This window comes from Lepus europaeus, chromosome 9, assembly GCF_033115175.1.
Source record: "Lepus europaeus isolate LE1 chromosome 9, mLepTim1.pri, whole genome shotgun sequence".
NCBI lineage: Eukaryota > Metazoa > Chordata > Mammalia > Lagomorpha > Leporidae > Lepus > Lepus europaeus.
In genome coordinates this window covers 2,637,836-2,662,261 of record NC_084835.1, presented here as the reverse complement: position 1 = coordinate 2,662,261, position 24,426 = coordinate 2,637,836, and the positions used below count along the sequence as shown (strand labels likewise).

General features: G+C 53.0%; 2 protein-coding genes and 1 long non-coding RNA gene across 4 annotated transcripts in view; 2 read left to right on the top strand and 1 right to left on the bottom strand.

Annotated features, from left to right (window-relative positions):
* The window catches only part of LOC133766719 (uncharacterized), a 434,792-nt gene extending 426,308 nt beyond the window's left edge, over nucleotides 1-8,484 (top strand). Inside the window, exons 5-6 of one of the 2 annotated variants that reach the window (XR_009866737.1) lie at nucleotides 1,826-1,968; nucleotides 8,311-8,484. This is a non-coding gene — a long non-coding RNA (uncharacterized LOC133766719). Of the gene's footprint in view, nucleotides 1-1,825; nucleotides 1,969-8,271 lie in introns of both variants that reach the window. The other variant, XR_009866738.1, reaches the window with a different exon arrangement.
* Nucleotides 1-23,359, bottom strand: part of LRRN1 (leucine rich repeat neuronal 1) — a 36,460-nt gene extending 13,101 nt beyond the window's left edge. The window contains exon 1 of the mRNA XM_062200348.1: nucleotides 23,310-23,359. The gene's annotated coding sequence lies outside the window, so the exon portion shown is untranslated. The remainder of the gene's footprint in view (nucleotides 1-23,309) is intronic.
* LOC133766706 (collagen alpha-1(I) chain-like) lies at nucleotides 19,632-24,150 on the top strand. Its single transcript, XM_062200336.1, has 3 exons — nucleotides 19,632-19,700; nucleotides 22,384-22,700; nucleotides 22,782-24,150. Exons 1-3 carry the CDS (start codon nucleotides 19,632-19,634, stop codon nucleotides 24,148-24,150), a joined length of 1,755 nt encoding a protein of 584 aa, XP_062056320.1.
* Nucleotides 24,151-24,426: the final 276 nt, after the last annotated feature.

The window sequence follows — 24,426 nt, the reverse complement described above, 5'->3', positions numbered from 1 at the left end:
CATGGCAGGGCTGGACCAGTTTGAGGTTAAGAATTACAAAAGCAAATTAAAAAAAAGAAGAAGAAAAGCAAACCTGAAGGCTTGGGCTAGCTAGCATGAATCCAAACCCAAGTACACGGCTTGGCATGGCCAGGGAGGGCCCTAGAGAATAACATGGACCCCCTCAGATTCTGTGTACTGAACAAAGGCAAGAGGGCAAGCCTGCCAGGGAAGATTTAGTGGCACAAACTGTTCAAGTCAGAGAGGGCCTTCGAGGTCCCTGGGCATGTCTAAAATAGCACCTTTGACAGAGGTGGCTCCTTGGAAAGGCGGAGTCCCGTGTTTGTAGGAGCGAGGTTGACTCCATTCCCAATCTCCGACCACACTGTCTGCTCACAGCATCCTGCACTGCTTCACTCAACATAGTCCTATCACTTGGGCAGGACTGGAGACTCTCCCAAGGACACTGGCCTTCAGTGCTCCCTTAATCAGTTGTTTATTAGGAATAGGAAACTTCGTTCAGTGTAGGGCAGTGCAGGCAGTGGCTGTTTTCTTCAAACCACTGCATCAGTAGATCAATCAATGATGCTGATGGTGAAGTTATTCAAAAAAATTAGGTTAGCTAAACAATGTTCATTGATTTTTAAAAAATACCATACAGTGAGAATTGATTGTAATGGCTGATCTGTTCTACAAAAGCAGAGCCAAATTGCAAGTTTAATGTAAAATGCGGAAATTAAACTCTTAAATTGGTGATGGCTCATGTGTTGCCAGCTCTGTAAGGGCATAGAAATTCAAATGAAAGAAGTGTAAAGAGGGTTTGAAATATGAGTAGGAGTGGGAAGTGGGCATTCAGGATGGGGGCAGCCTCAGGGGTAGTAATTCAGTGTGGCTAACTTAACTGACTCCCTTACCATCTACTGTACACTGAATGTGTGGCCGATGTGTCATCAGCCCTGGTGTTCAGGGAGAGGTCAAGCGCAGTTGTCTCAAGGGAGCCCTCCAGTGGTGCACACAAGCTGTCTAGCCCTGAATCTGCCCTGGTTCCCCAGTGCCATGAGAAGCAACATGGTACAAGACCTGGAGCACTGGGCCAAGCATTAGGGACCAAGGAACCCATAGTTGTGTCTGCCTTGTGTGGACCTTCTGAGGATTAGATAAGAGAACACGTGCTGAGGAGTGTCTGGTAGGATCTCAGCATGGAAACTTCCTTTCAAGCTCCCAATCTGAAAATTAGAGAAAGGGTTGAGAACCCAAGTGAATATCTACTCTTCCAGTGAGGAAATTAATGTGTCCTTAAAATTACCTAGAACAGCTTTTCTTCTTTTTTAAAATCGTGTATTGGGTGCATCATTTTTCCCTTAGGAATCCCCAGGATGGGAATGCTCTGTCTCAGTGCTCTGGTGCACTGAGATACTAGGTAGCCTGCTCCAGACACACGGCTGGGAAGCGGTGGAGCCAGCATGTGAACTGAGCCATCCTCCTTCTGAAGCCCCGCCTCCAGGAACCCCCTCTCATCCCAGAGAACCCGATTCTGGATCTGAGGACCAGGACCATCCGTGGCGTAGCAGAAGCCCAGATCAGCTGCCTCAGCATTCGGGGCTCTAGAAGGCCACTGCCTTCTGGAACGATCTGAGCCCGGCACACCACGTGGAGACCTAAGGATGCTTCATCTGTCGCCAAATAGCTCGGGTCCCACAGCGACCTGCTCCATCCCTCGGGCAAGGATGGAGTGTGTCTCTAGAGTACCAGAAGGCGTTCAAAGCAAAGGCAGCTCAGTTCGCATTGAACCTTAAGTGAGTGTGTGGCAGGTCCCAGCTTTTCATTTCTTTCTTCTGATACACAGGGACAGAAGCATGTGTCTTTCTCCCTCAGACACAACACCAGGCACGTCTCAGGAAGACTCCACCTGCAGACTCCCCAGCTATAAGACTGCCTTCAACACCCAACGCCTCCCTTCCCAGCTCATTCCCAGAAGTATTTCTGAAGGTAAGAAAATAATCCCATGGTCGTTTTAATGAGACAGTGCTAATTAAGCCATGGTGTTCTGGGAAGGCAGGCTTTCCACTAGCAGTTCAATGGGAAGCCTCTCTAGAACTCTCCCCCTCTGCCCCACGAGAGGCTGGACGACACCCAGAACTGTCCACACGCCCAGTGGTCTTGAGAAGTCCCATCCTCTACAAGCCGAACCCTTCACTGAGGAAACAAACCAATCAAAAATGAAATAAGAGTTAGGCATCTACCAAAACATTTATAGCTCTGCCTTAGTTATTCTGGACTCAAAGATGTAAACAGGAGGCTCACAGAATTAAACTGATAGTACAAGAGGAGGCAGTGCTTCTGAATGAAGTATTTTCTAGCCTTGTAGACACTTCTCATTTCTAACATCTTCATGGTCACTTGGCTGAGTAGCAGCTGGAACACTGATAGCGATTAGTACTTATTAAGATAATAACTTGATACTCAAAACTATGAGGGGGTACCAGTATGCCTCTGACTTTGATAGATGATGGAGACCCAGGCAAATGAAGTGATTTGGCCAAGGTCTCAGGCAGCGAAGGGGGGAGGGTCCTATGTGGAGCCGGACATCTGATGTCAACGAGAATGCACGTTCCATAGTGGGCCCTCGACGCGGAGAGCAAGTCACAGCATAAGCAGGGAGAGTGTGCTGTCGGGTGCCCAATGACGTGGTGCTAAAACTCAATATTTGCATATCTGCTGGTTGTTTCCTGCACTTCAGGTGTTAGAAACCCTGTGCTTTAAAAAGTCTTGCTCTTAAGAGTGTGCAAATTTCCCACCCATCCTTTTCTCTAGACCCTGATAGAAATCAGTCAGTTGACTCGCAAACGAGATCTGCTAATATGGCCCTGATTGAGGCAAATTAATTTAATTAAATTCAAAAGATATCCAGTGAGTGCTTACTGTGTGCATAGCCTGCCCTTAAAGAGCTCACCATCTCGTGAGAAAAGAACACTCCAGGTATTCTGTGATACGGCGAGAAGTCCAAGGGAGGAGTATGGGGTGCGGCCTGCCTACCTCCGGGGCAGCCGTGTCCACGTCGCCTCCACCTTGTGCAGCAGCTCTCGAAAGGCCACTCTGCACCTGAAGTGTGGCTGGCGGGAATGAAGAGTGGAAATCTTATTATTTCAGTTGATTTCAAATAAATTTAAAGTACCAGATGTCACCCTAACTACCATACTGAGTAATAGAGCAATGCATAGCCAAACTGAGCTGTTCATTAACCCGGGGATCTCCTGGAGAATACAGAATCTTGTGCCTCGTGTCAATTTCGATGAAGTAGGTCTGGGAATAAACAGATCCTCAGCTTCCACGGTGTCACGTCCCAGTAGAGCCTCTGGAGGTGTTCTCCGGAGAAAATACATTCAGTACACCTGACAGGCACAGCTTCCCAGCGCAGCAACACAGCCAGCTGCTGAGTGTGGGCTGCTGCCCGCCGTGACCAAGGGGCCAGCAGAGATGCTGCCGCTGCTGTGGCCAGCCCCCCAGAGACCCGGGAAGAGCCTAATTCAAAGCTCCTCCCACACCGTCACCATGGTAAAGTTGAGAAACCGTAAGTCATCTTCGGGAACCCTGCGTAGGGAATTTTTAAAAGCTCCACGGAGGGCTCTAATGCAGGCAGAGTGTAAGCACTGCAGCGTTGCACCATCCTGGCTTCCAGCACTCGCGGGCTCAGAGGGGCCAGCACTGTGTGGGCCAGGCCTGGTAACTACAGAGGCAGTGAGCCTTGACTTCGTGGAGCCATCTGGGTGTGCTCAGAGGTGACCCAGGCTAACCCTAAACCTAAGCCTAACTTAGCCTGTGGGGAACCGCAGGCTGGCCACCTGTGAGAACCTCCTCATCTACATGGTTTGCAGCAATCGGTCGACCACAAGGCCCACGAACACAGCCAGGTGAAACAGATGGAACAGAATGGACTCTGCATAAACAGCTAGGAGGAACCAGGTGAAATAGATGAAGTTGAGGCAGGACGGACCTGCATAAACAACTAGGAAGAACCCGGTGAAACAGATGAACTTTCGACCTGAGGCTGTACGCGCCCTTTCATCTGATTGGACGATATCAGCATAAAGGGACATTGGGATCTGGGCGGGCGTGGCCGCCGCCTTGGCCCCTCCTCTTCTTTTCTCCTCTCCCCACGTTCCTTCTGCCCCCACAAGTAAAAGTTCCTTGAGAACCGATGAACAGTGACCGTGTTGTGACTGCGTTGGACCCTCGCTGGCGAGGGTCCGACATAACCCAAGCTTAGCTTGTCCTGGGAGGCCCTGCAGTTACCACAGAGGCCAGCCTGCAAGCATTCGACATGTCAGTCCCAGGAGCCAGGGTTCCCACATCAGACACACTCAGCCTTCCAAATCCTGGGCTTCACTCTGCTCTGCCACACTGGAGAGCACAAAACCTCCTACACAGGTGTCTGGATGACATGTGTGCCAAAAGTCAGTGCAGGAAGGCCAGCAAACTATCAAAAAATCCATCCTTGGAAGGGCCAGCATGGTGGCAAGGTGGGCTAAGTCACTGCTGTGGCACTGGCATCCTGCATCAGAGCACCGATCTGAGTCCCAGCAGCTCCCTGCTGACCGCCTGGGAACCCAGCAGTTGATGGCCCAAGTACTCGGGCCCCTGGTGCCCAGACAGAACACTGGGATGGAGCTTCTAGTTCCTGGCTTTAGCCTGGCCCAGACCTGGCCATTGTGGCCATTTGGAGGATGAACCAGCATATGGCAAATCTCTCTGCTTCTCTCTCTTGCTCTGCCTTTCAAATAACTAACTCTTTCTGAAAAAAAGTTTGTAACTTTTTCAGATTCAAGTTTGTAACTTGAATCTGAAGGAACCATAAGCAAAGATGAGTTTGCCTGGACTCTCGGGATGGAGCAAGCAGAACTTCTCAGATGTGACTGGGCACACCGCGGCTTTCCTCACAGCTGTATGTGAGGTTCCCAGCGCTGAAGAACACGCTGCACAGACAATAACCCAAACAGAGTACCTTTACCCCTGTGCCAGATGCCAGGCCCAGCCGTGGTCCTAAAGCTGAGGCAGGCTGAGGGCACAGGGCCTGCTAGAACACAGAGCAGCACCCCCAAAATGGTGCTGAATAAACAAGCCTGTCTGGGTACTATCCTCCCCTCAGAAACACCTGCCTTCTCTGGATCGTGTCCTTAGGCAAGAGGATTGCAGAAGGCAGGAGAGAAAAGTAATTCTAAAACCTAGCAAGGCAAATTAGCATTGCTGCGGGAAAGGTGAGAATGACTTCCGAGAACTCGGGAGATCGTTGTCATGTGTCTCCTGCCTGCCTTTCTCGATATAATAAAAAGAGGGGGGAAGCAGACATTAGAGAAGGCAGCTCTGCAGAAGAGGGTGGGCACAGGCTTTGCAGGCCGAGGCCCAGCCCCGGGCACATTACCTTATCTCCCCAGGCTCCACGTCTCCTTGGAGACAGGTGCTGGCATCCTTTCCTCATGGGGTTGTGGAGAGGATGAGTTCCTGCTGTGGGTAAAAGACCGAGGACTCTGACTATGCGCCCCCTGATCTGCACCAAGCTGCCTGCTACTGGTTGAACTGTGTCCTCCAGGAACTAGGACACTGAGTGATGGACCACGTTTGGAAGTAGGGTTGCCGCGTATGTAATATGGAAAGATAAATCCAGGCTGGAGTAGACCGGGCCCCTAACCTCACGAGTAGTGATCTTAACAGAGGGAAGATGATGTGAAGGTGGGACTCCAGAGAAGATCGCGCGTCACAGTGAAGGCAGAGAGTGGAGATTCACAGGGCCAAGCCAAGGGGCGCTGGGGTTTGCCAGCAACGCCCAGAAGCAAGACAGGGAGGAGGACTCATTTGCTCACCTGTTTCCGAGGAGGTGTGATGCTGTGGAAACCCTGGTACCTTCATCGTGGCCCTCCAGCCTCTGGGCCTGTGATGAAACAATGGAACCAACACTGCTGTTGTTTAAAGCTGCCCAGATGGTGGTGCTTGGTCACGGCAGCCCTCCAGGACCAGCGAAGTGTAGGATTTTAAAGCTGCCCATCTGGGTCCTAACCACCCTTTTAAGTTATTTTGCATGAATGCTTATTTTGCTTGACACTTAGTGCACTGGAGTCGCTCATTCCCCGTGTCCCCCCTGCCTTTCGAGTGCCCCTAAGTGATCATGAAGGGAGTTCGCATGTACTGCCGCCTGTAAGCCTCTGACCAGGCAGGCTGTAGTTTCTCCAGGTGAAAAAACTGCGCTAAATTCAATCATTTCTGCAGCTTCTTCTGGACCCCGGCGGGCGAGACTCATCATTATGCATGAGCTGTCTCAGATGCACGCCAGGATCACTCTCCCTACGACGCTCTGACGTCACACACCAGAATCAGTTGGAAGAATTCTCGGACCCTTGGTTTTTCAAATCCCCTTTAAACCCGAGGCTCTATGACAGGGAAATAGAGTAGGAAAAAAGTTGTGTTTTTGTTTGTTTTTTTCTGTTTAATTCATTGTGGAGTCAAGAAAGTTTGCTTTTTCTCCTTTGTACGAAATGGGCTATCTTCATCGCTGGAATCATAAAGTAGCCACTTCCCATTACTGATGGAGAAACTGACAGAACAGAACATCAGCCAACCACGGGCTGCTGTCACTACTCCTGGCACCAGCAAGTGCAGGGACATAAAAACCACCATGAAATCAAGTAATTTCAGGCTTTTACAGATTATTTTAATTCTCTTCTGTAATACGTCTACATGAAATAATTGCTTTGTAATTAGCAGCATGATTAAACGTTAAAGTTTGGCAGCCTTACTGTGCGTAGAAGGACCGCTCTCGTTACTTCTTTGTCAGTACTTCACAGTATGCGGCGTGGTCTCTCCCTTAGCCATGGATGTCATCATGCTGTGTTCATACAGGCTGCAGCCGGAGCGAGCGCTATGACGGCTCTGGACTGGCCAGGGAGCACTGCCCAAGAACCGCTGGGAAGCCAGGTTCGTCACGGGCAGCACTGGCAGTGCCCGTGTGAAGGGCGGGGACAGGACCCAGCCGGCGGCCTCAGGGTGCAGGGTGCAGTTTCAGCAGACTTTGCCAGACCTGCTTTTGCTCCCAGACCAGGCCAAGGCTCAGCAGTAACTGTGAAAATAACCTTCCTCATCGGGGAGACGGCAAACACACTCACGTGCCTTCCAGAACAGGCACTGTGATTTTCTTTGCTCAACCACAGTTCTGCCTGTCTTTTGCTATACTTTAAAATACAGCAGTAATCTTTAATTATTTGACATTTTAACAACATTTTTATTTAAAAAGCATTCTTATTTAAAAAAATCCAATAATATGCGAGCCAACAGCTCTGACCCACTGATATTTCTCCCAAGAGTTGGACTGCTTAGAATCTGCCAACTGGAAGACTGAGTGCTGTTTAAACCTTAGACTGGGAAAATGTCAAGAACATATCCCTTCCAAATTAAAATGTTCCCCTAAAGCCTGGAGACAGATCTAGGGTAGCAGGGGATTTCCTGCTGGCCGAGGCTAAGGCGGCAGTGTCTGGGGGAAGGACAGTCCTCGCCCTCTGAGTGGACGGAACTCTAGCACGCTGAATATCTTCTGTTTTAAAGAGGCAAAGGAAAGCCCTGTGTCCCCAAACTCTGCAACTTGGTTTTAAGTTCCTTTTGTAAACTATTTTTATGTGATGATTCACCCTGATAAGGACTTAAAGAACTCTAACTGCACAAGAATGAGGCGAAACATGTGGCTGACTCTTCAGCCCCCCCGAAGGCTTGGGGCCCAATGGCTCTGTAGTGCGCAGTTCTAAGGCCAGCCAGGGGTGTGGAGCAGGTAACATACAAAAACCGTGCAGTTACTTTTCTGTGACTATCACAACATAGCTGGGTTTGCGGGCATTAGCACAGCTCCAGGGAGGACCTCGTGGCAGATGGCATCACAGTCCAGGGAGCCCGGGGGAGACTGGGGCCCCAGGGGGAGGCAGGATGCTGGAGAGAGTCTGGGGTCCCATGAGAACTGGGCAGTGCTTCCAAGCACATCCCGTGGTGACCTAGCAACTTCCCATGAACCTGCACCTCTTAAAGGCCCACCAACTCTTCACATGGCTGCACTGGGGAGCACATGAGCCTTCCCCTGTGGGCCATGCTCACCACAGCACTTACATTCCTGCAACACTTGGACGGTGCCTCCGCTCTGCAGGCGGCAGAGGTGAACGGCTCAGTCTCCAGTCTTTTGAGGACATCATTGTCATAAATCTTCTGATCAGATGTCCCTCCATCTGCCCACCCGCCCACCCTATTGCTTCTGTTTCTTAGGGAATCCAAACTGATCCAAGCGACTTGTCAGTCCCACAGCTATCAGTGAAAGCCACCGAGGCTGGGCTCTGAAGTCAGTGCCTTTCCTGTGGTCCAGCTCCCTCCACTGTCGTCCCGGACCACCTGCAAGTATTGAGAGCATTGCAGCATTCTCAGGATCACAGAGAAAACCATGCGGCCCAGAAGCGCTGGCCAACCGGAGGATCAGGTTAGGTAAGGTGCAAACTGAATTTTCTGGTTAGCTCAAGGCTTCAAGATTTTAAAGAAAATTTTTAAGACATACTTTTCTTCAAGGCCCTGATAATGAACTTGTGTTGGAAATCTTTTATTTTTTGTTAATCTAAAGTCCTGGATATTAACTTATTTTCTTCCAGTTTTCCATTTTCTCTTAAAAGTGGACTCTGGGAGGGGGGGGGGTCTAGTTAATTAGGATTTCTGTTAATCAGGTTTTTAAATTGTTTTGGTAAATTGAAATCAGGTGAAAGCGAGCACCGTGAATTTGAAGCAGTTTCTTATTACAGAGTCTCCTTGATGCCAGCGTGTTCCCCTATCTTAGCATGCATTTGAGACTAATGAGCCAACCCCAAAAAGTGCTTACATCTTTGATGACCTGCACGTCATACATCCACCAGTGCACATGAGTGGAATGGTCTTTCATAACACAGTTTAGCAGATAACATTGGAAGGGCAGCAGGCATTATAAATCAGTCTGTTCTGCAGTTTCTCTTGGATTCGTGTTTCACTCAAAGTACAAAGAATCATTCTAGTTGGATACCCATAATGTCATCCTTAGCAGCTCACCACAGAGTAACGCTGTGCTAGTGTGCCGTCACCTCTGGTATTTACTCACCTCAGCACCTTCTAATAGAAATTACACTTAGGTTTTGCACCTTAATTACAGGTGCATTTTCTTAATGAAGCAAAATTAAACCTGTCTCTTGGAAAGCCTGGCTCACTAAAGGGGCTCTCTCGATAGAATACAACTTGGAATAAACTGCAGACCCCCGACCCCTGCCCACGCCACCCTGTGCGTGAGGTTGATGCCGTTCCTCGCCATGGCTTCTCACAACAATTTCAGCAGTGATTCCTGGCCAGGCACTAAAGCGAAATCATCCTGTTCCCCAGCGGGGTTGGATGGAGGCCAGTAATAAAATCAGGGACGACTCTGGGGGATTCGGGAGAAGCCAGCTCCAAGCGGCACCTGGAAGGCGCTGACCGCACGTGGGACGGCACACACACTGTCTGCATACCTGGACATCTTCCACGGACAGTGTGGTTTTACCCTTTGTGTGCAAGGCACTAGTAGGTCAATTTAGGATTAAATATGTGAGGTATTTTGTTTGGAAAAAAGAGGGAACAGATTACAGTACAATCTCATGAATTTAGGACCAACATGATCCTTAGAAATTTTCTGTAGAGTTTTAGTCTCAAGGAGACATAAACTATGGAATATTCAAATGGTTTTATTAGTGAGGAAATATATTTTAATGATGACTTATTACTTCAAATTATATTTAAATGAGGATAATGATGATATAACTTGAAAACAAATGAGAATTATTTTCTTAGGGAATTGAGCAAGTTTAAGCAGTAAGCTCCAGCCACTTGGCAGACAATGTGAACAAGTAGCTTATTTACACTTTGGGGCTTTTAAGTCTCAGAAATCTAACCAGCATCCATGTTGGCACTCACCATGAGAAACAGCACTGCTAACACGTGGCTAAGAAGTAGGTTTTTGCACTGTTCCTACAAAAGTGACAGAAATGAATTCATTTATCAGCAGCTCTTCTGTGTAAGACCCTGGGATGGGAGAGGGGGCAGAAGGGGTCCAGAAAAGCCCAGGTAGGGGGACCTGTGTGCACAGCAGAGGTATGGGGCTCATGGTGGGCATTCCTTTCCAGACCCGAGTTCAGGGACATTAAGGCATCAGTAGCTTAAAACCGGTCCTACAGATCAGAGCTTTCTTTTGGAGAGCCAGCTAGTAAATGTTTGCAGGCACACCCCTGGGATGAGGCCCCAGAGCAGCAGACCTAGGATAGCTACCTGCGACAGGACCATTTCATTTTGAATGGGATTTCATGGGTTCCGAGACAGGAACAGAAATTGAGACGGAAAGGTGGGGTGGTGCTGAGATGTGGAGCGACTCCGATGCTTTGACAGGAAGTTTTTCCTCATTTCTTATTCTTGTTTAGAGACGTAGAAGAAATCAGAGGGTACACTCAAAAGGGAATGAGGCAAGCAAGGTTTTAAAAAGAGGCCATTTACAAGGTGTCAGAGCCATCCCTGCTGCTGCAACAAAATTCCCGAGACTGGGAAATCAGGAAGAACAGAGAGTTATGTTCTCCCATTTCCGGGCTGGGACTCCGAGATCAAGGCAAGGGCTGTGCTCTGCTTCCCAGAGGGTGCCTCTGGTTGGTCCTCGGGTGGCAGAGGAGACTCGAGCACCCTCCCCTCTGTCCTCGGAGCACTAATCATTCAGGATTGGGAGGCCCTCACGACTGAGTTGCCTCCCCAAATCATCGCCTTGGTACTTCAATTCCAACATACAAATGTTGGGGGGACAAATACAGAGTCTAACACGAGCAGTGGGCAAGGCTAACATGAACTCACTCAAGATGGCCCAGCAGCTGTGAGCTGGCTGCCACAGGAAGCAGAGCCCAGCAGGACACCAGATGGCCAGTCTGTCCACCCTTGATGCTGAGGGTGCGTATGGAGGGGCGTCGGGGACACTCAGCACAATCCCACAGGCAGCGGCCCAGGAGAACCATGGGGTCATTTCTGTAGTTGAGAAAGGTGAACCCACCAGCTGTGATGAAGAGACTGGAGAGTGGGCATAATGGATTCCGGCAGCTCCAGCTCAGCACCTAAAATAGCTACATAAGGGGTGACCAGTGGTGGAACAGAGAGGAAGAACCACATGGAAGGGGTTTAGGGAACCTAACTACACAATCAAGTAATGGGTCCTACAGTTGATGATATGTCGAGAAAGGGGTGGGGGGCTAGAGACAAGGCTCCCAAGACTGGGCAGGTCAAGAGCAGGAGCCCACTCCAGGCTGGCTGGGTTTCCATGAGTGACAGGACAGGAAGAGGCTGACACTCCCCTGTCCTGGTTCCTGCTCTTCTGCCGAAGGCCCTGCTTTCCCTGGGACAACTGCGGCTGATTCTGGATTGAGGAGACACTGCTCCCTCTTAGCTCCTCGGTGATGTTCAGGAGTGGGGTTTGGCGGCGAGGCTACGGCTAGGGAGTTTTTCTCATAAGATCCAGTAACAAGATTTCTTAAGATCTCAAGAGGCACAGAGAGAAAAGCAGGTCAGTGATAAACGAGTGGCGGGAACCAGAGATGGACTGCCGTAAATCACGGCACAAGCATGAAGGGCGATTGTGGCCTCAGAGTAGCTGACTCAGTCCCCCGTCTGCCTTGAAAACTATTTTGTGGCAGTGTCTGAATTCAGTTCTAAGTCAAAGACGGAACTCACACAGTTACAGGGGTTACGTGCTAACTGGGTCTTGAGATGACCTCAGTATTATGAACCAAAATGATTTTGAGGTTAGACAGAGTAGACCTCTGCACTGAGGACCAATCACTGGCACCTATGTGCGATGGGAGCCCTAATGAAACGCACTCCACAGCTCGGAGAGGACCCTGCACAGCCCCACCAGCTCCGTGTGGCCGAGGAGAGCATGAGCGACACCTTAGGGCAGAAGCTGGAGATACCTACAGGTCATGACAATGCAACATCTCTGGGCAACACAGGTGCTGTGTCACATTAACAACTCAATCAAAGCTTCCTCTACAGTAAAAGGACAGTGGATGGTGGGGGTGGGCGTGGCAACAGAGAGCAAACAGAGGAGCTCAGTCCCCACCAAGGGGGTACCCTCACAGCATCCTTGCTTTTCATCACTCTCCAAAACGGAACAAGCCAGACTCAGGGGTGGTCAGCGGCATGCCTGAGGCCACACAGAAACGCAGGAGGGAGACCTTCTCCTGGGTGCCCTTCCTCTTGCCGCTCGTCACCGGCCAGTCCACGAATGTCAGACACCGCCATCCCACCGCGCAGCCCGGACACAGCAGGACCGCTCATGCCACTGCCCGCTGCAGGAAGTGAAGCCTTCTGGCTTCTCTGTGCCAGGACTCCAGGCAGCGTACCTCTGCTGTACGTCACAGCAGCTCCCCCTTGCTAAACTTCGGGCAAGTTGTCTTCTCTGAACTCCAGGGTACTCTGGGAGCAGGGAAAAGCAAAGCCTCCTTTCTTGATCCTATCCAAAGCCACACTGGTCTCTGCTCCTCACTCGCCAGCTTCCTTGCAGCCTCTGCACACCTCCACCTGGCTAACTCTCACACGTCAGTTCTGGTTCAGTGCAGACAGTTCTTTGGGGAGGTCCTCTCAGAAGCCTCCACGGCGTTACCGCCCCAGCCCCGTGGACTTCTCTTTCACAGGACTTAATACAGCCGTAATTTCGATTGTTCTCGTGCCAGAATTGGATCCCTGCACTTCTCCCCATCACACAGCAAGTTCTGCATGGGAAGGGGGCACATCTTACCGCCAGTGGTTACCACTGTATCCTCAGCTCATGGTCCATACAAGATCCACACACAAGGGATGCTGTCAGTAACTGCCGACTGGTCCATGCAAATGACTGTCATGTTCTAAGACTTCTACCAAGGAGCTTCCCAGAGAGTTTCACAGCAGCGCTGTGGGTTGCTTCCATTTTATAGATGGGAGCACCTGGGGTCAATGAATCTTTTAACCAAGACTGCATGGCTAAGTGTGACAGGGCGGAAATTCAAACCCCTCCTCATCTGGTCTCCTCTTGTTGTCCACTTCATTATGGATTTTCTACAGATGCTCCCTTAATTATTCTGTCTTCCTTTTACGCAGTCTCCCTCCGCCATGAAGCCTGGACTCTCACTTTGGATAGGAATGATGCCATGTCCACTGTCCTCCCCTCCCACCACCCTGCTAACAGCACTTGCTATTCCACAGGCATTCCGTGAAGACTTGGATTAATAACTCCTGCTTGGCAATGATATCATAAAAGCATTCTCAAATGAGTTCAACCTTCCACAATAACCTCTCTGAAGCAGCACCACACTCACATCTCTGACGGCAACACTTGTTTATGAATTCCTCGTTTTCTCGCAAGCCATAGAAGAAATAATTTTATAGAAATTATTGAGAAGAATCAGTATTGACAAAATGAAACGGACTTATGATATAGGAATCTCTTTCTTCTTTCACTCAGCAAATATTTGCAAAGTGCATTTCACACGTGCCAACTGCTTCTCTAGCCTTTCCCCTTCAGGAGCTGTTTGGGGACAGCGGTTACAGTGATGGAAAGATAACCCTCAATTACCAGGACACATGCTGGACTGGAGGCGGGACAATCAAGGGCAGCGCAGCTGGCACAGCCTGCAGGGAGACCCAGTTCACAGGGCCTGCTCCTGGGTGCGGACCCGCTGGGAGGGACCGGGAAAGATCCTCCTGTTGGCATTTCCCCCCATCTTTAAGATGGGCTGATACTTAGTCCCTAGGGTTGCTATGTGCTTTTATCAAAACACGCAGCCCACAGGACCAGCCAGTGTTTGCATCTGTCTCCAAGCTAAGGGTATGGAGGGTTCCAGCTACGTGTAAATGCCACCACCCATCTTGGGAAGCCCTGATTCTGAGGATCAAGCAACACGACGGATATGAAGTTCCCTGTAAACAATTATTTCCATCTCCCATGGCATTCAAGGACAATGTGGGCAACAGTAGGCATCATTCTCCCCCTCACATGTACAAGGAAAGCCTGCTGCTGCAGAGGCTCAGCCACAGCAACCTGCCCTGTGCCAGCACGCCCGGGGTCACCAGGGGTCAACCTGCCCTGTGCCAGCACGCCCGGGGTCACCAGGGGTCAACCTGCAGGCGGCTCCTCCTGCTCACACAGCGGTGGTGCCAACCACAGCCTCCTGTGGTCAAGAAGCGAGCGGACGATGCGTGAAGATGCTGTCCCGAGAGTGAGCAATGTGGCAGCACCGATGACCAAGCACTTCCAAGATGCTGGCTGTTCAAAGGGCTTAGTGCTCCCAACAACTCCAGCACAACCGTGGACACTGAGAGGGGAAGCTGCTGGGGTCTCTTAGTTCCAGTGTCTTATGTTCAGCTCTTCTTTGTGGAGAGGTAGCATTGAACCTGATCTCCATTCTCTGGTCAGAAAATGTGACTCTATGCTACTTAGGGGCAGTTAAGTGTTTTCAGAGAAAGAAAAATGAGTGGATCTAGAGGAGAATTTAGAAACAAACGGCAAAGACTCTAGCGTGTTCACCTGTTTGCCAGTTCTTCCAGAGCACACCAGCTAACTCAAGACTGCTTGTATGCATGGACAAACACAGAGCTCTTGGGGTCTGCCACAAAAGGTGACAAGCACGTGAACTACTGACATCATAAAGCATCAAGTCTGAGTCTTGTTTCCCTTCAAACCTCTCCACTTGCTCGGAAGTAGTGTCCTCAGGGTGTGGACACTCAGCATGATGGTGCTGCGCCTACTGGCAGCACCTGGCGGCTAAGTAATAGCCCTGGTGCAGGAGCTGTGCCAAGGGCTCTCTGTGCTCCCTCCCACTGGACAGCTCCCAGGGCCTCTGCAGGCGGGCTCTGTCATCACCCAGCCTGCCAGTGAGGAGACGCAGCACAGGGAAGCACGTCACTTCACGGAGCCGCGATGTGGTGTCGACAGGGATTCTTCCCCGCTCTCCTCCCCTAACCTGGCCTGGACACTGCCCTCCTCCCCTAACCTGGCCTGGACACTGCCCTCTGGCCCGCTCTCCTCCCCTAACCTGGCCTGGACACTGCCCACTGGCCCACTCTCCTCCCCTAACCTGGCCTGAACACTGCCCTCTGGCCCGCTCTCCTCCCCTAACCTGGCCTGGACACTGCCCTCTTGCCCGCTCTCCTCCCCTAACCTGGCCTGGACACTGCCCACTGGCCCACTCTCCTCCCCTAACCTGGCCTGGACGCCCCATATAGGGTGGCAGGAAGAGGCACGTGCATGTCAGAAGGAAACCGTAAAGCACAACAATCTTCAAAAGAAATTCGTAAGCAAGAAGTTTGGGACATTGCAGCAGCTCACGGCTCGTGAGACTCATTCAGGAGTTTGATAAGATCCCACAATCTGCTTATCTCTGCAAGTACCAAAGACAATAATTTTCTCAAGATTGATCATTTATTTCTGCTTTTCTCTGTGTAAAAACACTTTCCAATGTTTAGAAGCTTTCTAAATTTAGACAGTGACAATGTAACTAAATATGCAAGGTGGGGGTAATGGTTAGGAGAATGCAGTCTCTAAGCATGCATTTTTAGCCATTTAAAATTATCTATCTTAAATATGCTCTGAATACTTAGAATATAAACAGTGCAGTTTTAAAGGGTAACTCAGTGATGACTTAAAATGAAACAAGTATTAGATTTCAAAACTGAAAGTAGTAAAAGTTTTTATTAAAGAAACACCATTTTAAGTGGAATGACAATATCGTACAGAGGAATCCAGTCCCATCCTTTGGTTTAAAGTGCAGTGAAGAGGAGGAGACACAGCATGTGTGTGAGCAGCCCGGGCTCGCAGTCCCGCCTGACGCTTCTCGGCTCTCCCCATCTCCAGTCCACAGTCCTTGGCAGTGCCCTGCACAAAGCCGGTCTCCCCCTCCGACCAGAAGACAGGCGTTCCTGCATTTGCTGCACAAATGTGCAAGTGCACACTCGCCATGGGACCGTGGGGAGCTGCTTCACGGCTCGCTGCCTCGGTTTCTCTCTCATGTGTGGACATTACGGAGTCACTGCCAGGACAGAGTCAGGGCATCCAAGGCACCTGGGGAGCACAAGGACGTCGCTGCACCTTCTGCTTCTACCCTTACCACTCTGCCGGGTTAGGACAATGGGCAGCTCTGGGGATGCCATGCGGGAGCCCAGAGTTACATTCTCTTCCTGATCACAAAAGCACCCAGTGTGCATGGAGCTAATCTCTCCCTCTAGTACTCGATCCCAGTAGGAATGGCTCTGGAAGCTTCTTCCCGGTCCAGCTTAACTGGACAACCCTACGAGCACAGAGAAACACCTCCCAGCAACCTTTGCCCATGTTCCTGTGCTTTTCTTATTTTTTAAAAAGATTTATTTATTTGAAAGCCAGAATTGCAGAAAGGGAGAGAGAGGGGGAGGGAGAGAGAGCGCACGCGTGAGAGAGAGAGGGAGAGAGAGAGAGAGATCTTGCATCTGCTGGTTCACTCCCCAGAAGGCCACAATGACTAAGACTGGGCCAGGAGCTTCTTCTGGGTCTCTCATGTGGATTCAGGGGCCCAAACACTTGGACCACCTTCCACTGCTTTCCCAGGCCATCAGCAGGGCGCTGGATCAGAAGTGTAGCAGCTGGACCTCGAACTGGTGCCCACATGGTATGGTGGCATTGCTGGCAGTGGCTTAACCTAGTGTGCCATGGTGCTGGACCCGGTTCTGTGGTTTTCTTTCAGGTGGCATAGAACCAACTCATGTTTTTCCCTGAGCCTCCTGGGAAAGCAGCTGAGAGCCTCTGATAGGTGAGAGGGCTGGCTGTGTCCCTGAGGAACACAGCAAAGCCACCTGGTCCCTGGGGAGGGGTGAGTGGCATGCCCAGGCCTCCCTGCACAGAGCCCTGGCCTGGCAATCTGCGACTTGCTACCCTTCCACCCTCAGTGGTTCTGTGGTTAACAGACTCCAGCAGTGTCCCGGAAGCCCTCGGGATGTGGCCCAGCGCCGGGAAGCTCGTGTGCGTTATCTTGGAAACCACAGGCACCATGCAGCTGCTCAGTCCGGCTTCTCACAAGACACCTGGCACCATCCCAGAGAAGCCGGCCACCCCCGAGACCTTGAGAGAGGCCGTCTCCAAAACACACTTCACCGTGCAAATCTTGTTAAACACGCAAACATAAACTCCACATGCCATCTGTCCTCGTGTGTGTGCGTGTGCGCACGCGTGCCCATGCGTGCTCCACACTGGTCAGCATCCCCTGCAGCAAAGTGGAGATGCTCCTGCCAGAGCAGCAGGCAAAATCAAAGCAGAGCGCGGCAGTGCATCTGCTCCAGGAGGCCCTCCGCTCCTTCCGTGGGTTCTGGCCTTTCTCATTCCGCATCTCATTTTGTACACCAACCCTCACTCTCCAGTGAACCTTTTTTTCTAAGCTTGTCAGGTAGTTTTGAAAGCTGCTACAGGCAGCATAAGACATGAGAGAGAGGCCTTTCTAGTCCTCAGGTGTGTGGGAGTGCCAGCTCGAGTGTCCCTGCATGGTGCCTTTGTTTTCTTTTTGTTTTTTGTTTTTTTTTTTTTTTTTGCAGAAGTAAGCGAAGTAGCCAAGTTTATTGGGGTAGGGCATCCACAAGAATGGACTGGACAGAATCCGAGAGTGCCCAGTCACTCATGTCTCCCTTGTTCTTTCTCTGAGCTAGAATGCTGAGTCACTGTCACCTCGTTACCTGCTCTGCCCTGCCCTCATGGTCTGGATGGGGGAACCAGGCAGGGTGCCCGGGTCTTACCCCAGCTCTGGTCTTTCACTGGATTCTGATCTCTCACCACTCCTGCTTGTGCTGGTACAAGGACACATCTGAGGGTTATTACACGACTCAGTAATTCGTCCAGGGACACAACAAAGCCCTCCCTGGCCTGAGTCCCTTAGTTACTGGGGAAAAGGGAAGAAATGGCAATCGCTGGTATCTCCGGTGCCGCAGGTCAAAGCAGAGACCTATCTAGGGATCCTTCTGTTGAAGGTCGAAGGCGCCATACATTAGTCTTTGTCTTTAACCCACGTGGGCTCCTACTGCCCTGAGCTCTGTAGCCAGTCTCTTCCCTGTTTGTGGGAGCCCTACAAGGAAGTAACAACTCCACCCTGTTTGCAGTTCTGCCCAGAGTCAGTGTCTACCCTTGCTCAAGCAACTGTAGACTCGCTGAGACCAGACAGAAAAGCAGCTCCCAGTGGACACTTGTCCCGTGAATTCGCCAGCGTGATTCTCGAAGCCTCTGCTGACGGCCACGGTCCGCATCAAGGCTGCTCCCTGGGGGCTTCTGCAGGGGTGCTGCCTGCCGCTCCCCTTTCTGGAACTGCTTCCAAAATGAAGTTCGCTGAGGGCAAGACAGTGCTCACAGGAACAGGCTTCCCCTCCTCAGCATTTCGGACGTGTGGACCAGAACATTCTTTGTCGTGGGGAACTGTTCTGTGTATTTCAGAGACGTTAGCATCACCCCTGGCTTCCACCCACTGCAGCCAGCAGCATACCACCCCTAGCTGTGACAGCTGATCAAAACAAACCCTCCCGATGTCCCCAGGAGGGGAAGGGCACCTGGACGAAGGGCACAGTGCTTTGCTCTGGGCACTCAGTGTCTGTGGAAAAGCCAAGTGTATGGATTGAGGAGGACAACATACTTGGGATGGCTTGAATGTGGAAACTGCAGAAAAATCAAGCGAGTGCCTCCTGTGCTACCTGGCATGCAGCTGGTGCCGAATGCATGCTTACGGGGTGCACAGCACTCAGAGGTCACAAACAGCCTCCTGCTCCCTCGGTGAAATGATCTCCAAAGGGCCCAGACGGGGCAGTGGGGAAGCGTCCATGGGAGGAGGAGAAAGTTTTCCAAGGAGGAGAAAACCTCTTGGCTGGGGACGAGGGGCCAGGAGGGTGACCTGGCAGAGAAGCTGGGGGCTGTGCCTGGCGTCACCCCACCTGGGCAGGAGCCGCCTTCTGCACAGTGGAGATGCTACAGAGCTCTCCAGCGCTGCCAGGGCCTTTTCCACACAACCCCGAGGGTCCTGATGGCCCGAAGCGGCGACAGGACATCTAGAAGGTCACACGTGCAGTCGTGAGCGTCAGAACTGGGAGCCCAGCCTGCCCCTCCTGACCCAGTGCCGCACTCGACTGCACTGTTATTATGGATGCAAATTAAGACTTATTACTATTGTGAACCAACAATGCAGGTTGATGATATTCTTTATTGCCACACTCACCCTTTTTTTCTAGAGGGGGAATTACAGGCATGAAGCCAATTAAGCCACCTTTCCCTCTCTGCCAAGCTCTTCTCGTTTTCCTAAATGAGGAGGCGCTCTCTGCTCACGGCATCACCGTGCAGACCGGCAGTCTCTGCTCGCAGGTCTGCGGAGATACATGCTCAGCGCCGTGCTGTCCACTCACCCCTCGTGAACGGAAAACGACTGTGCTGATGCATTACCTCACAAAGCACAGTCATCAGCCAAAAGGGCGAAGATGTTGAAAGCAGAGCAGTGGACAGGCACTGAGGGACACAGCAAAGCCAGGGATGGCCACGTCTGGACGCCACACGCCCCTAGGATGGCTCACCTCCCAGGACCCTAACAATGGCGCCCAGCACCACGGCAGACGACCCGTGTGCTTCCCAAACTTTCAGTGGTTGTCCTTCACGGCAGGTCTGCCAAATACCAGCTACAAAAACCTTTCCCGTAGAAGAATGTCGCGCCCCACGTATAGTGTTAACGTAACCATGGTAACCAAAAAATGCCACCAGTGTGTGCATTTCATACACAAATGAGGGGCCAGCTGTGGAGTGCGCACAGCTGCCAGCGATATAATAGATGGCGGCTAGTTTGGCCAGCGCCAGGAAAATCACAGGCCACTGATCGTCACTGGGGGCTTTCCGATCGCATCGCAGCGTCTCAGCTACAAAGAGCGTGAGCTACTCCAGGAGCCGTTTTCACTGCACAGCTTTCAAAACTGAGCATCCTCAGCAGACGCGCCAGCACCCCTGGAGGCTGCCGGGAGCTCCGAGGACCGGGGCTGGGCAGTGTTCCCACCCGTGGGGGCAGGCACTTGGCTCCCCTGCCTGGGCACACGGGCTGCCTCCTGGTCAGGAAGCTGCAGGGCCTCCGTGCTGCTTCCACAGCTCACTGCAGATGGCAGTTAGTCCTCTGGCCCCAGCCACCCAGTGTCACACGACAAAGGAGGAAGCCGCGGCGTGGCAGGGTTAAGACAGAGCCAGCACCAGCTCGCCATGGCAGGATAATCCCTGCCCACCTGCTGTATGACGGACGACTAGCGGAGAATGGCACCAAGTCAAAAGTAGATACTCAGTCTGCACAGTGTGGATTTTTTTAAAGCAGTGTGTAACATAACTTGGCATATGTCTCACTGGATAAAATGCATTACGATTCTACAAGGTGACCACAAAGTCTGGAAATATATACTGCTTTATCACAGGCTATCGTAAGTCACAGCTGGTGCACTTGTCCGTTTCTGAGTTGGTGGTACACTTTGTCATGGACTCTGTGCTAGAATAAGAAAATTTAATGGTAACATGTTAACAAAACTTATAAACCAACTTCATTTAAAAGACTTCTATATTGATGGTTCTGTTGGTAGTAACATACTGAATTTTACAGTTAACTTAACTTACAGTTAAGCTTAACTTTTGTCTCTGTTCTGTGCTTCGAGCCAAAACAGCAGAGAATACATGCTTTTCTGACTTCATCTATATAATTATAATTTCATCTTGAATAAAATATTAATCACAGCTCTATTCATGAGTTAAGATATTCCCATTGTTCCTAGAAACCAAAATATGATTTAAAATGGAATCTGCTTTATCTTCAGATTGACTTGACCCAAAATAGATGTTCAGCATAATTTTTAAAAATTAAATGCAGTATTTGAGCAACTTTATATTAGTGCCCAAATGAATCATCCAGAGGACAATTATTCTTTAGCTTAAAAATAACTTTTAAGAAGGCTTTGTGAAATGTAGTAAAATTGACACCCACGTCCTGTGATTTGTTTTTTTTTTTTTTTTGACATGTTTTATTTATGGTGCGTGGTTTATTTATGGTGGCCAAAGAGGCCCACCCTCCCCTTCCCGTTATGTGTAGTCAGCTGGCTTGGGGAGCTCTGGGAGGCAGGGGGATTTTTCTCACACCTGGTGTGCTCCCCCACCAGCAGGGTCACAGGGTGAGGTTCCCGTGCATTTTCAGAATTTCACACCCCATCCAGAGCTCAGCCCTGGCCCAAGCTCCCCACAGGCCCCTAGGAAGTCCCCGGGCCTTAGCTTTGCAGCCACGCAGTTTAAAATCTAGTTCCGAAATGTCCAGCTGATTTCCTTACTGTCCTTAGGTCCATCAGGACGGCAGAATTCCAGTGTGCGACAGTGACCTGCTATTCCTGACTTCCACAGAGCCCTAGGACAGACAGTGCGAACTTGGCCGTCACATTTGCTTCTTAAATTTCATTCAATTCATTTTTCTCCTCCTGGGAAAAATACTGCCTTATGTGTCAAAGGCACTGAACCAGCGAAGATAACTTAAGGACACATGTAAAATAGCAGGCTAACATCTGTTGCCCGCCCACTCCCAAACAGTGAACCTCCCAAAACAATGTCGGCTTCTTTGGGGGGGTGGGAAGGGGTGTATTCTAATGTCCTGCTCAGTGAATGGGATCCTTTGGCCCTCTAAGGGGTTTGAGACAAAAGGAGCCCCTGGCGCTGGCCACTCAGGGGTGTAGCCGCGGCCCCCTGTGTGGCCCACTCTGCCCGCCTTCAGTCAACAGAGCTTCAGCTAAGGTTAGACAGGGCCACAAGGTCCTGGCTCTGGGGACTGCTCTGCACGGTGACCCCCGATTCACTCCCAGTGCTGGGGACAGCGGGGCTCTATCACCACCAGTGCCTGGAGAAGTCACATGACCCCCCCTGCACACTGAACCTCCAGTGAGGTCTTCTACGCGGGTCGGTGGCCTCTTCCATTCCGACCATTGGCAGCAAGGGTCAGGGCATGAGGGAGAATCATTCAAAGAAAAAGAAAAGCGCCCAAAGTTGAAAAGTCAACTCAGAAGTCGCTCCCAGGTACCCCAGGCAGAATGAGGGGCTGTGTGCCTCATGGAAGCACTTGGCTCCCGGCCGGGGGTGCCCCCCTGCAGGTTGGCACAGGCACAGGCAGCCAGGTAAAGAGCAAGCAGCCCCAAGAGCCCCCGGCACAAAGCTGCTCCAAGGATCTGGCCCCAGAATAAAGGTGCCAGCCTGCTACGGAATTCCCCAACAGAAAAACTCACACTGCGCCTTTATGCCTTTTTCTTAAGGTCTATTGTTAACTGAGGACTCCTTGTCTTCAGATTCCGCCCGTGAATGGATGGGGCCAGACAGCTGCCAGGATCCGCTCACATTTGCATGCAAATCAGGGACTCCCGGGACCGCCACCCCACTGCTGCCCGGCAGGACGGACCCTCGGAGGCGCCTTCCTGAACCTGCCCCACGCCCCCTCCTCTGGCCGTGGCAGTGAAACACGCAGTCCTGGGCAGCTCGGGAGCTGTCAGCTACCGGGCTCCGGTGGCCCAGGGGCACACTGCACAAACCAGACAACACGCTGTGGTCCCGAAGGTGCTGGGCGCACACGCTCTCCAGACCCCTGGTCCCCCCCTGCATTAGCCGGGTCCGGGACCGCTCGCGGCGGGACAGGATGAGGGACGGTCCGACCTCAGACCGCGGACACCGCGGGCGGTCATTCATTCAGGCGTCCACGGCGGTTCTCGGCGCTGGCAGGGGCCACGGACGCGCCAGGTCAGCGGCGGCCCACGCCCTCCCCACGCCGCACAAAGGCCCCTCGCTGGCAAACTTTCCTCGCTTCAGACCCGGGCCCGGGCGGGCCGGGACCCCCGTGCCCGCCGCGCCCGCCCCGCACCGGAGGGGAGGCTCCCTCGGGCGCGGCTCTCGGCGCACTCCGCGCGGGAGAATTCCGCCCGGGACCCCGCTTGGCCGCGGCCCCCACGCCGCCCAAGGCTCCCCCGCAGTCGCGCCGGCCCTTCCCCGGCTCGCGGCCCGGCTCCCGGCCCGGCTTTGTGCCCGTGTCCGTGTCCTCCCTCCCCGTGACCTCCCCGCACCCCGTGAATTTTGGGGGGCGGGGGGGCACCAGATTCCCGATCCCGACGCCCTCCGCCTCCCCCGACCCCGCGAGCCGCGCCCCCTCGCTCCCCCGAGGCCCGCCACCGTGCCCCGCGGCGCCCGCACACCGGAGGCTCCTCCACGCCGGCCGCGCACTTACCCGAGGCCCGGCCAGCGGGGGCGGCGGCACCGGCGGCCGCAGGACCCGCGGAGCGGCGCGCACGGGCTCCTTGGGGGGAACCAGGCGCAGCCCCGAGGCTCGGGGACAGGCGGCGGAGCGAGCAGCAGCTGCCGCGCGGGGCCGGGCTCGGTCCGGCTCTCCAGGGGCCGGGGCAGAGGCGGGCAGGGTCTGCAAGTGCGGCTCCGAGGGCTGCGCGGCGCGCGGCCGGGTCCCGGGGACGGCGCCCCGGGCGCCGAGGGACGCCGCCGGCCCCCGTGCCGCCCGGCGGGCGCTGCAGCCGCGGGCGCGCGGGCCTCGCCTGCTCCCGGCTCGCTCCGGCGCCCCGGCTGCTCCCCGCTTTGTGCGCCCGCAGCCGGCGTGCACCTGGGGTAGGCACGGCGGTCAGCTGATGGGCCGCGCGCCGATTGGCCGCCGCGCCCGCGCCGCCCCGCCCGCCGCCGCCGCCCCCCGCCCGCGCGGCCCCGTGCTGGGCACCATCTGGGGTCCGCCCGACAAAGGCCCCGCGCGCCGCCGCTTTGTGTGCCGGGGACCGCGGCTGGGCCGGGGGGCGCCGCTTCTCGGCGAAGGACGGGCCCGGAAAGGAACACGAGCGCACACAAAAACCAAGAGATGCGGGTGCAGGGAGGCCCCGCGGGCCCGGGGCTGTGCGCGCGCGGGGCTCCGGGCAGCACAGCCCGGCCTGGGCGCCGGCCCTGCCCCTCGCGAGACGGCCGCGGGCAGAAGAGGCTGCACCCCCCCACCCCCTCAACCCCGGCTGCACCTGCACGGCGGCGCCGCCCCCGCCCAGGGCGGCTCTCGGAGAACGTTCCTGAAACTTTGAAGCCGGGGTGTTGCGACACGTTGCGGGGAAAGTTGCGTGAGGCGCACGGAGCGGGAGAGTGCGGTGGCCTTGTCTCGTGGGGCCTCGGGCCCCGCGCAGGACGCTGCGTGGAAGCCGGGGGCGAACGCAACAGCGGTCACCGCGTGGTTCTGGTCCCTGGAACGCGCCTAGGCGCCTGGCAAGGCCGTCTGGTGGCCACTTGGTGCCCTGCGTCTCCGTCCACTTTGCGTTGTCCAGAAAGTGCGGCGTGCCCCAGCGAGGGGCCCACGGTTAGAA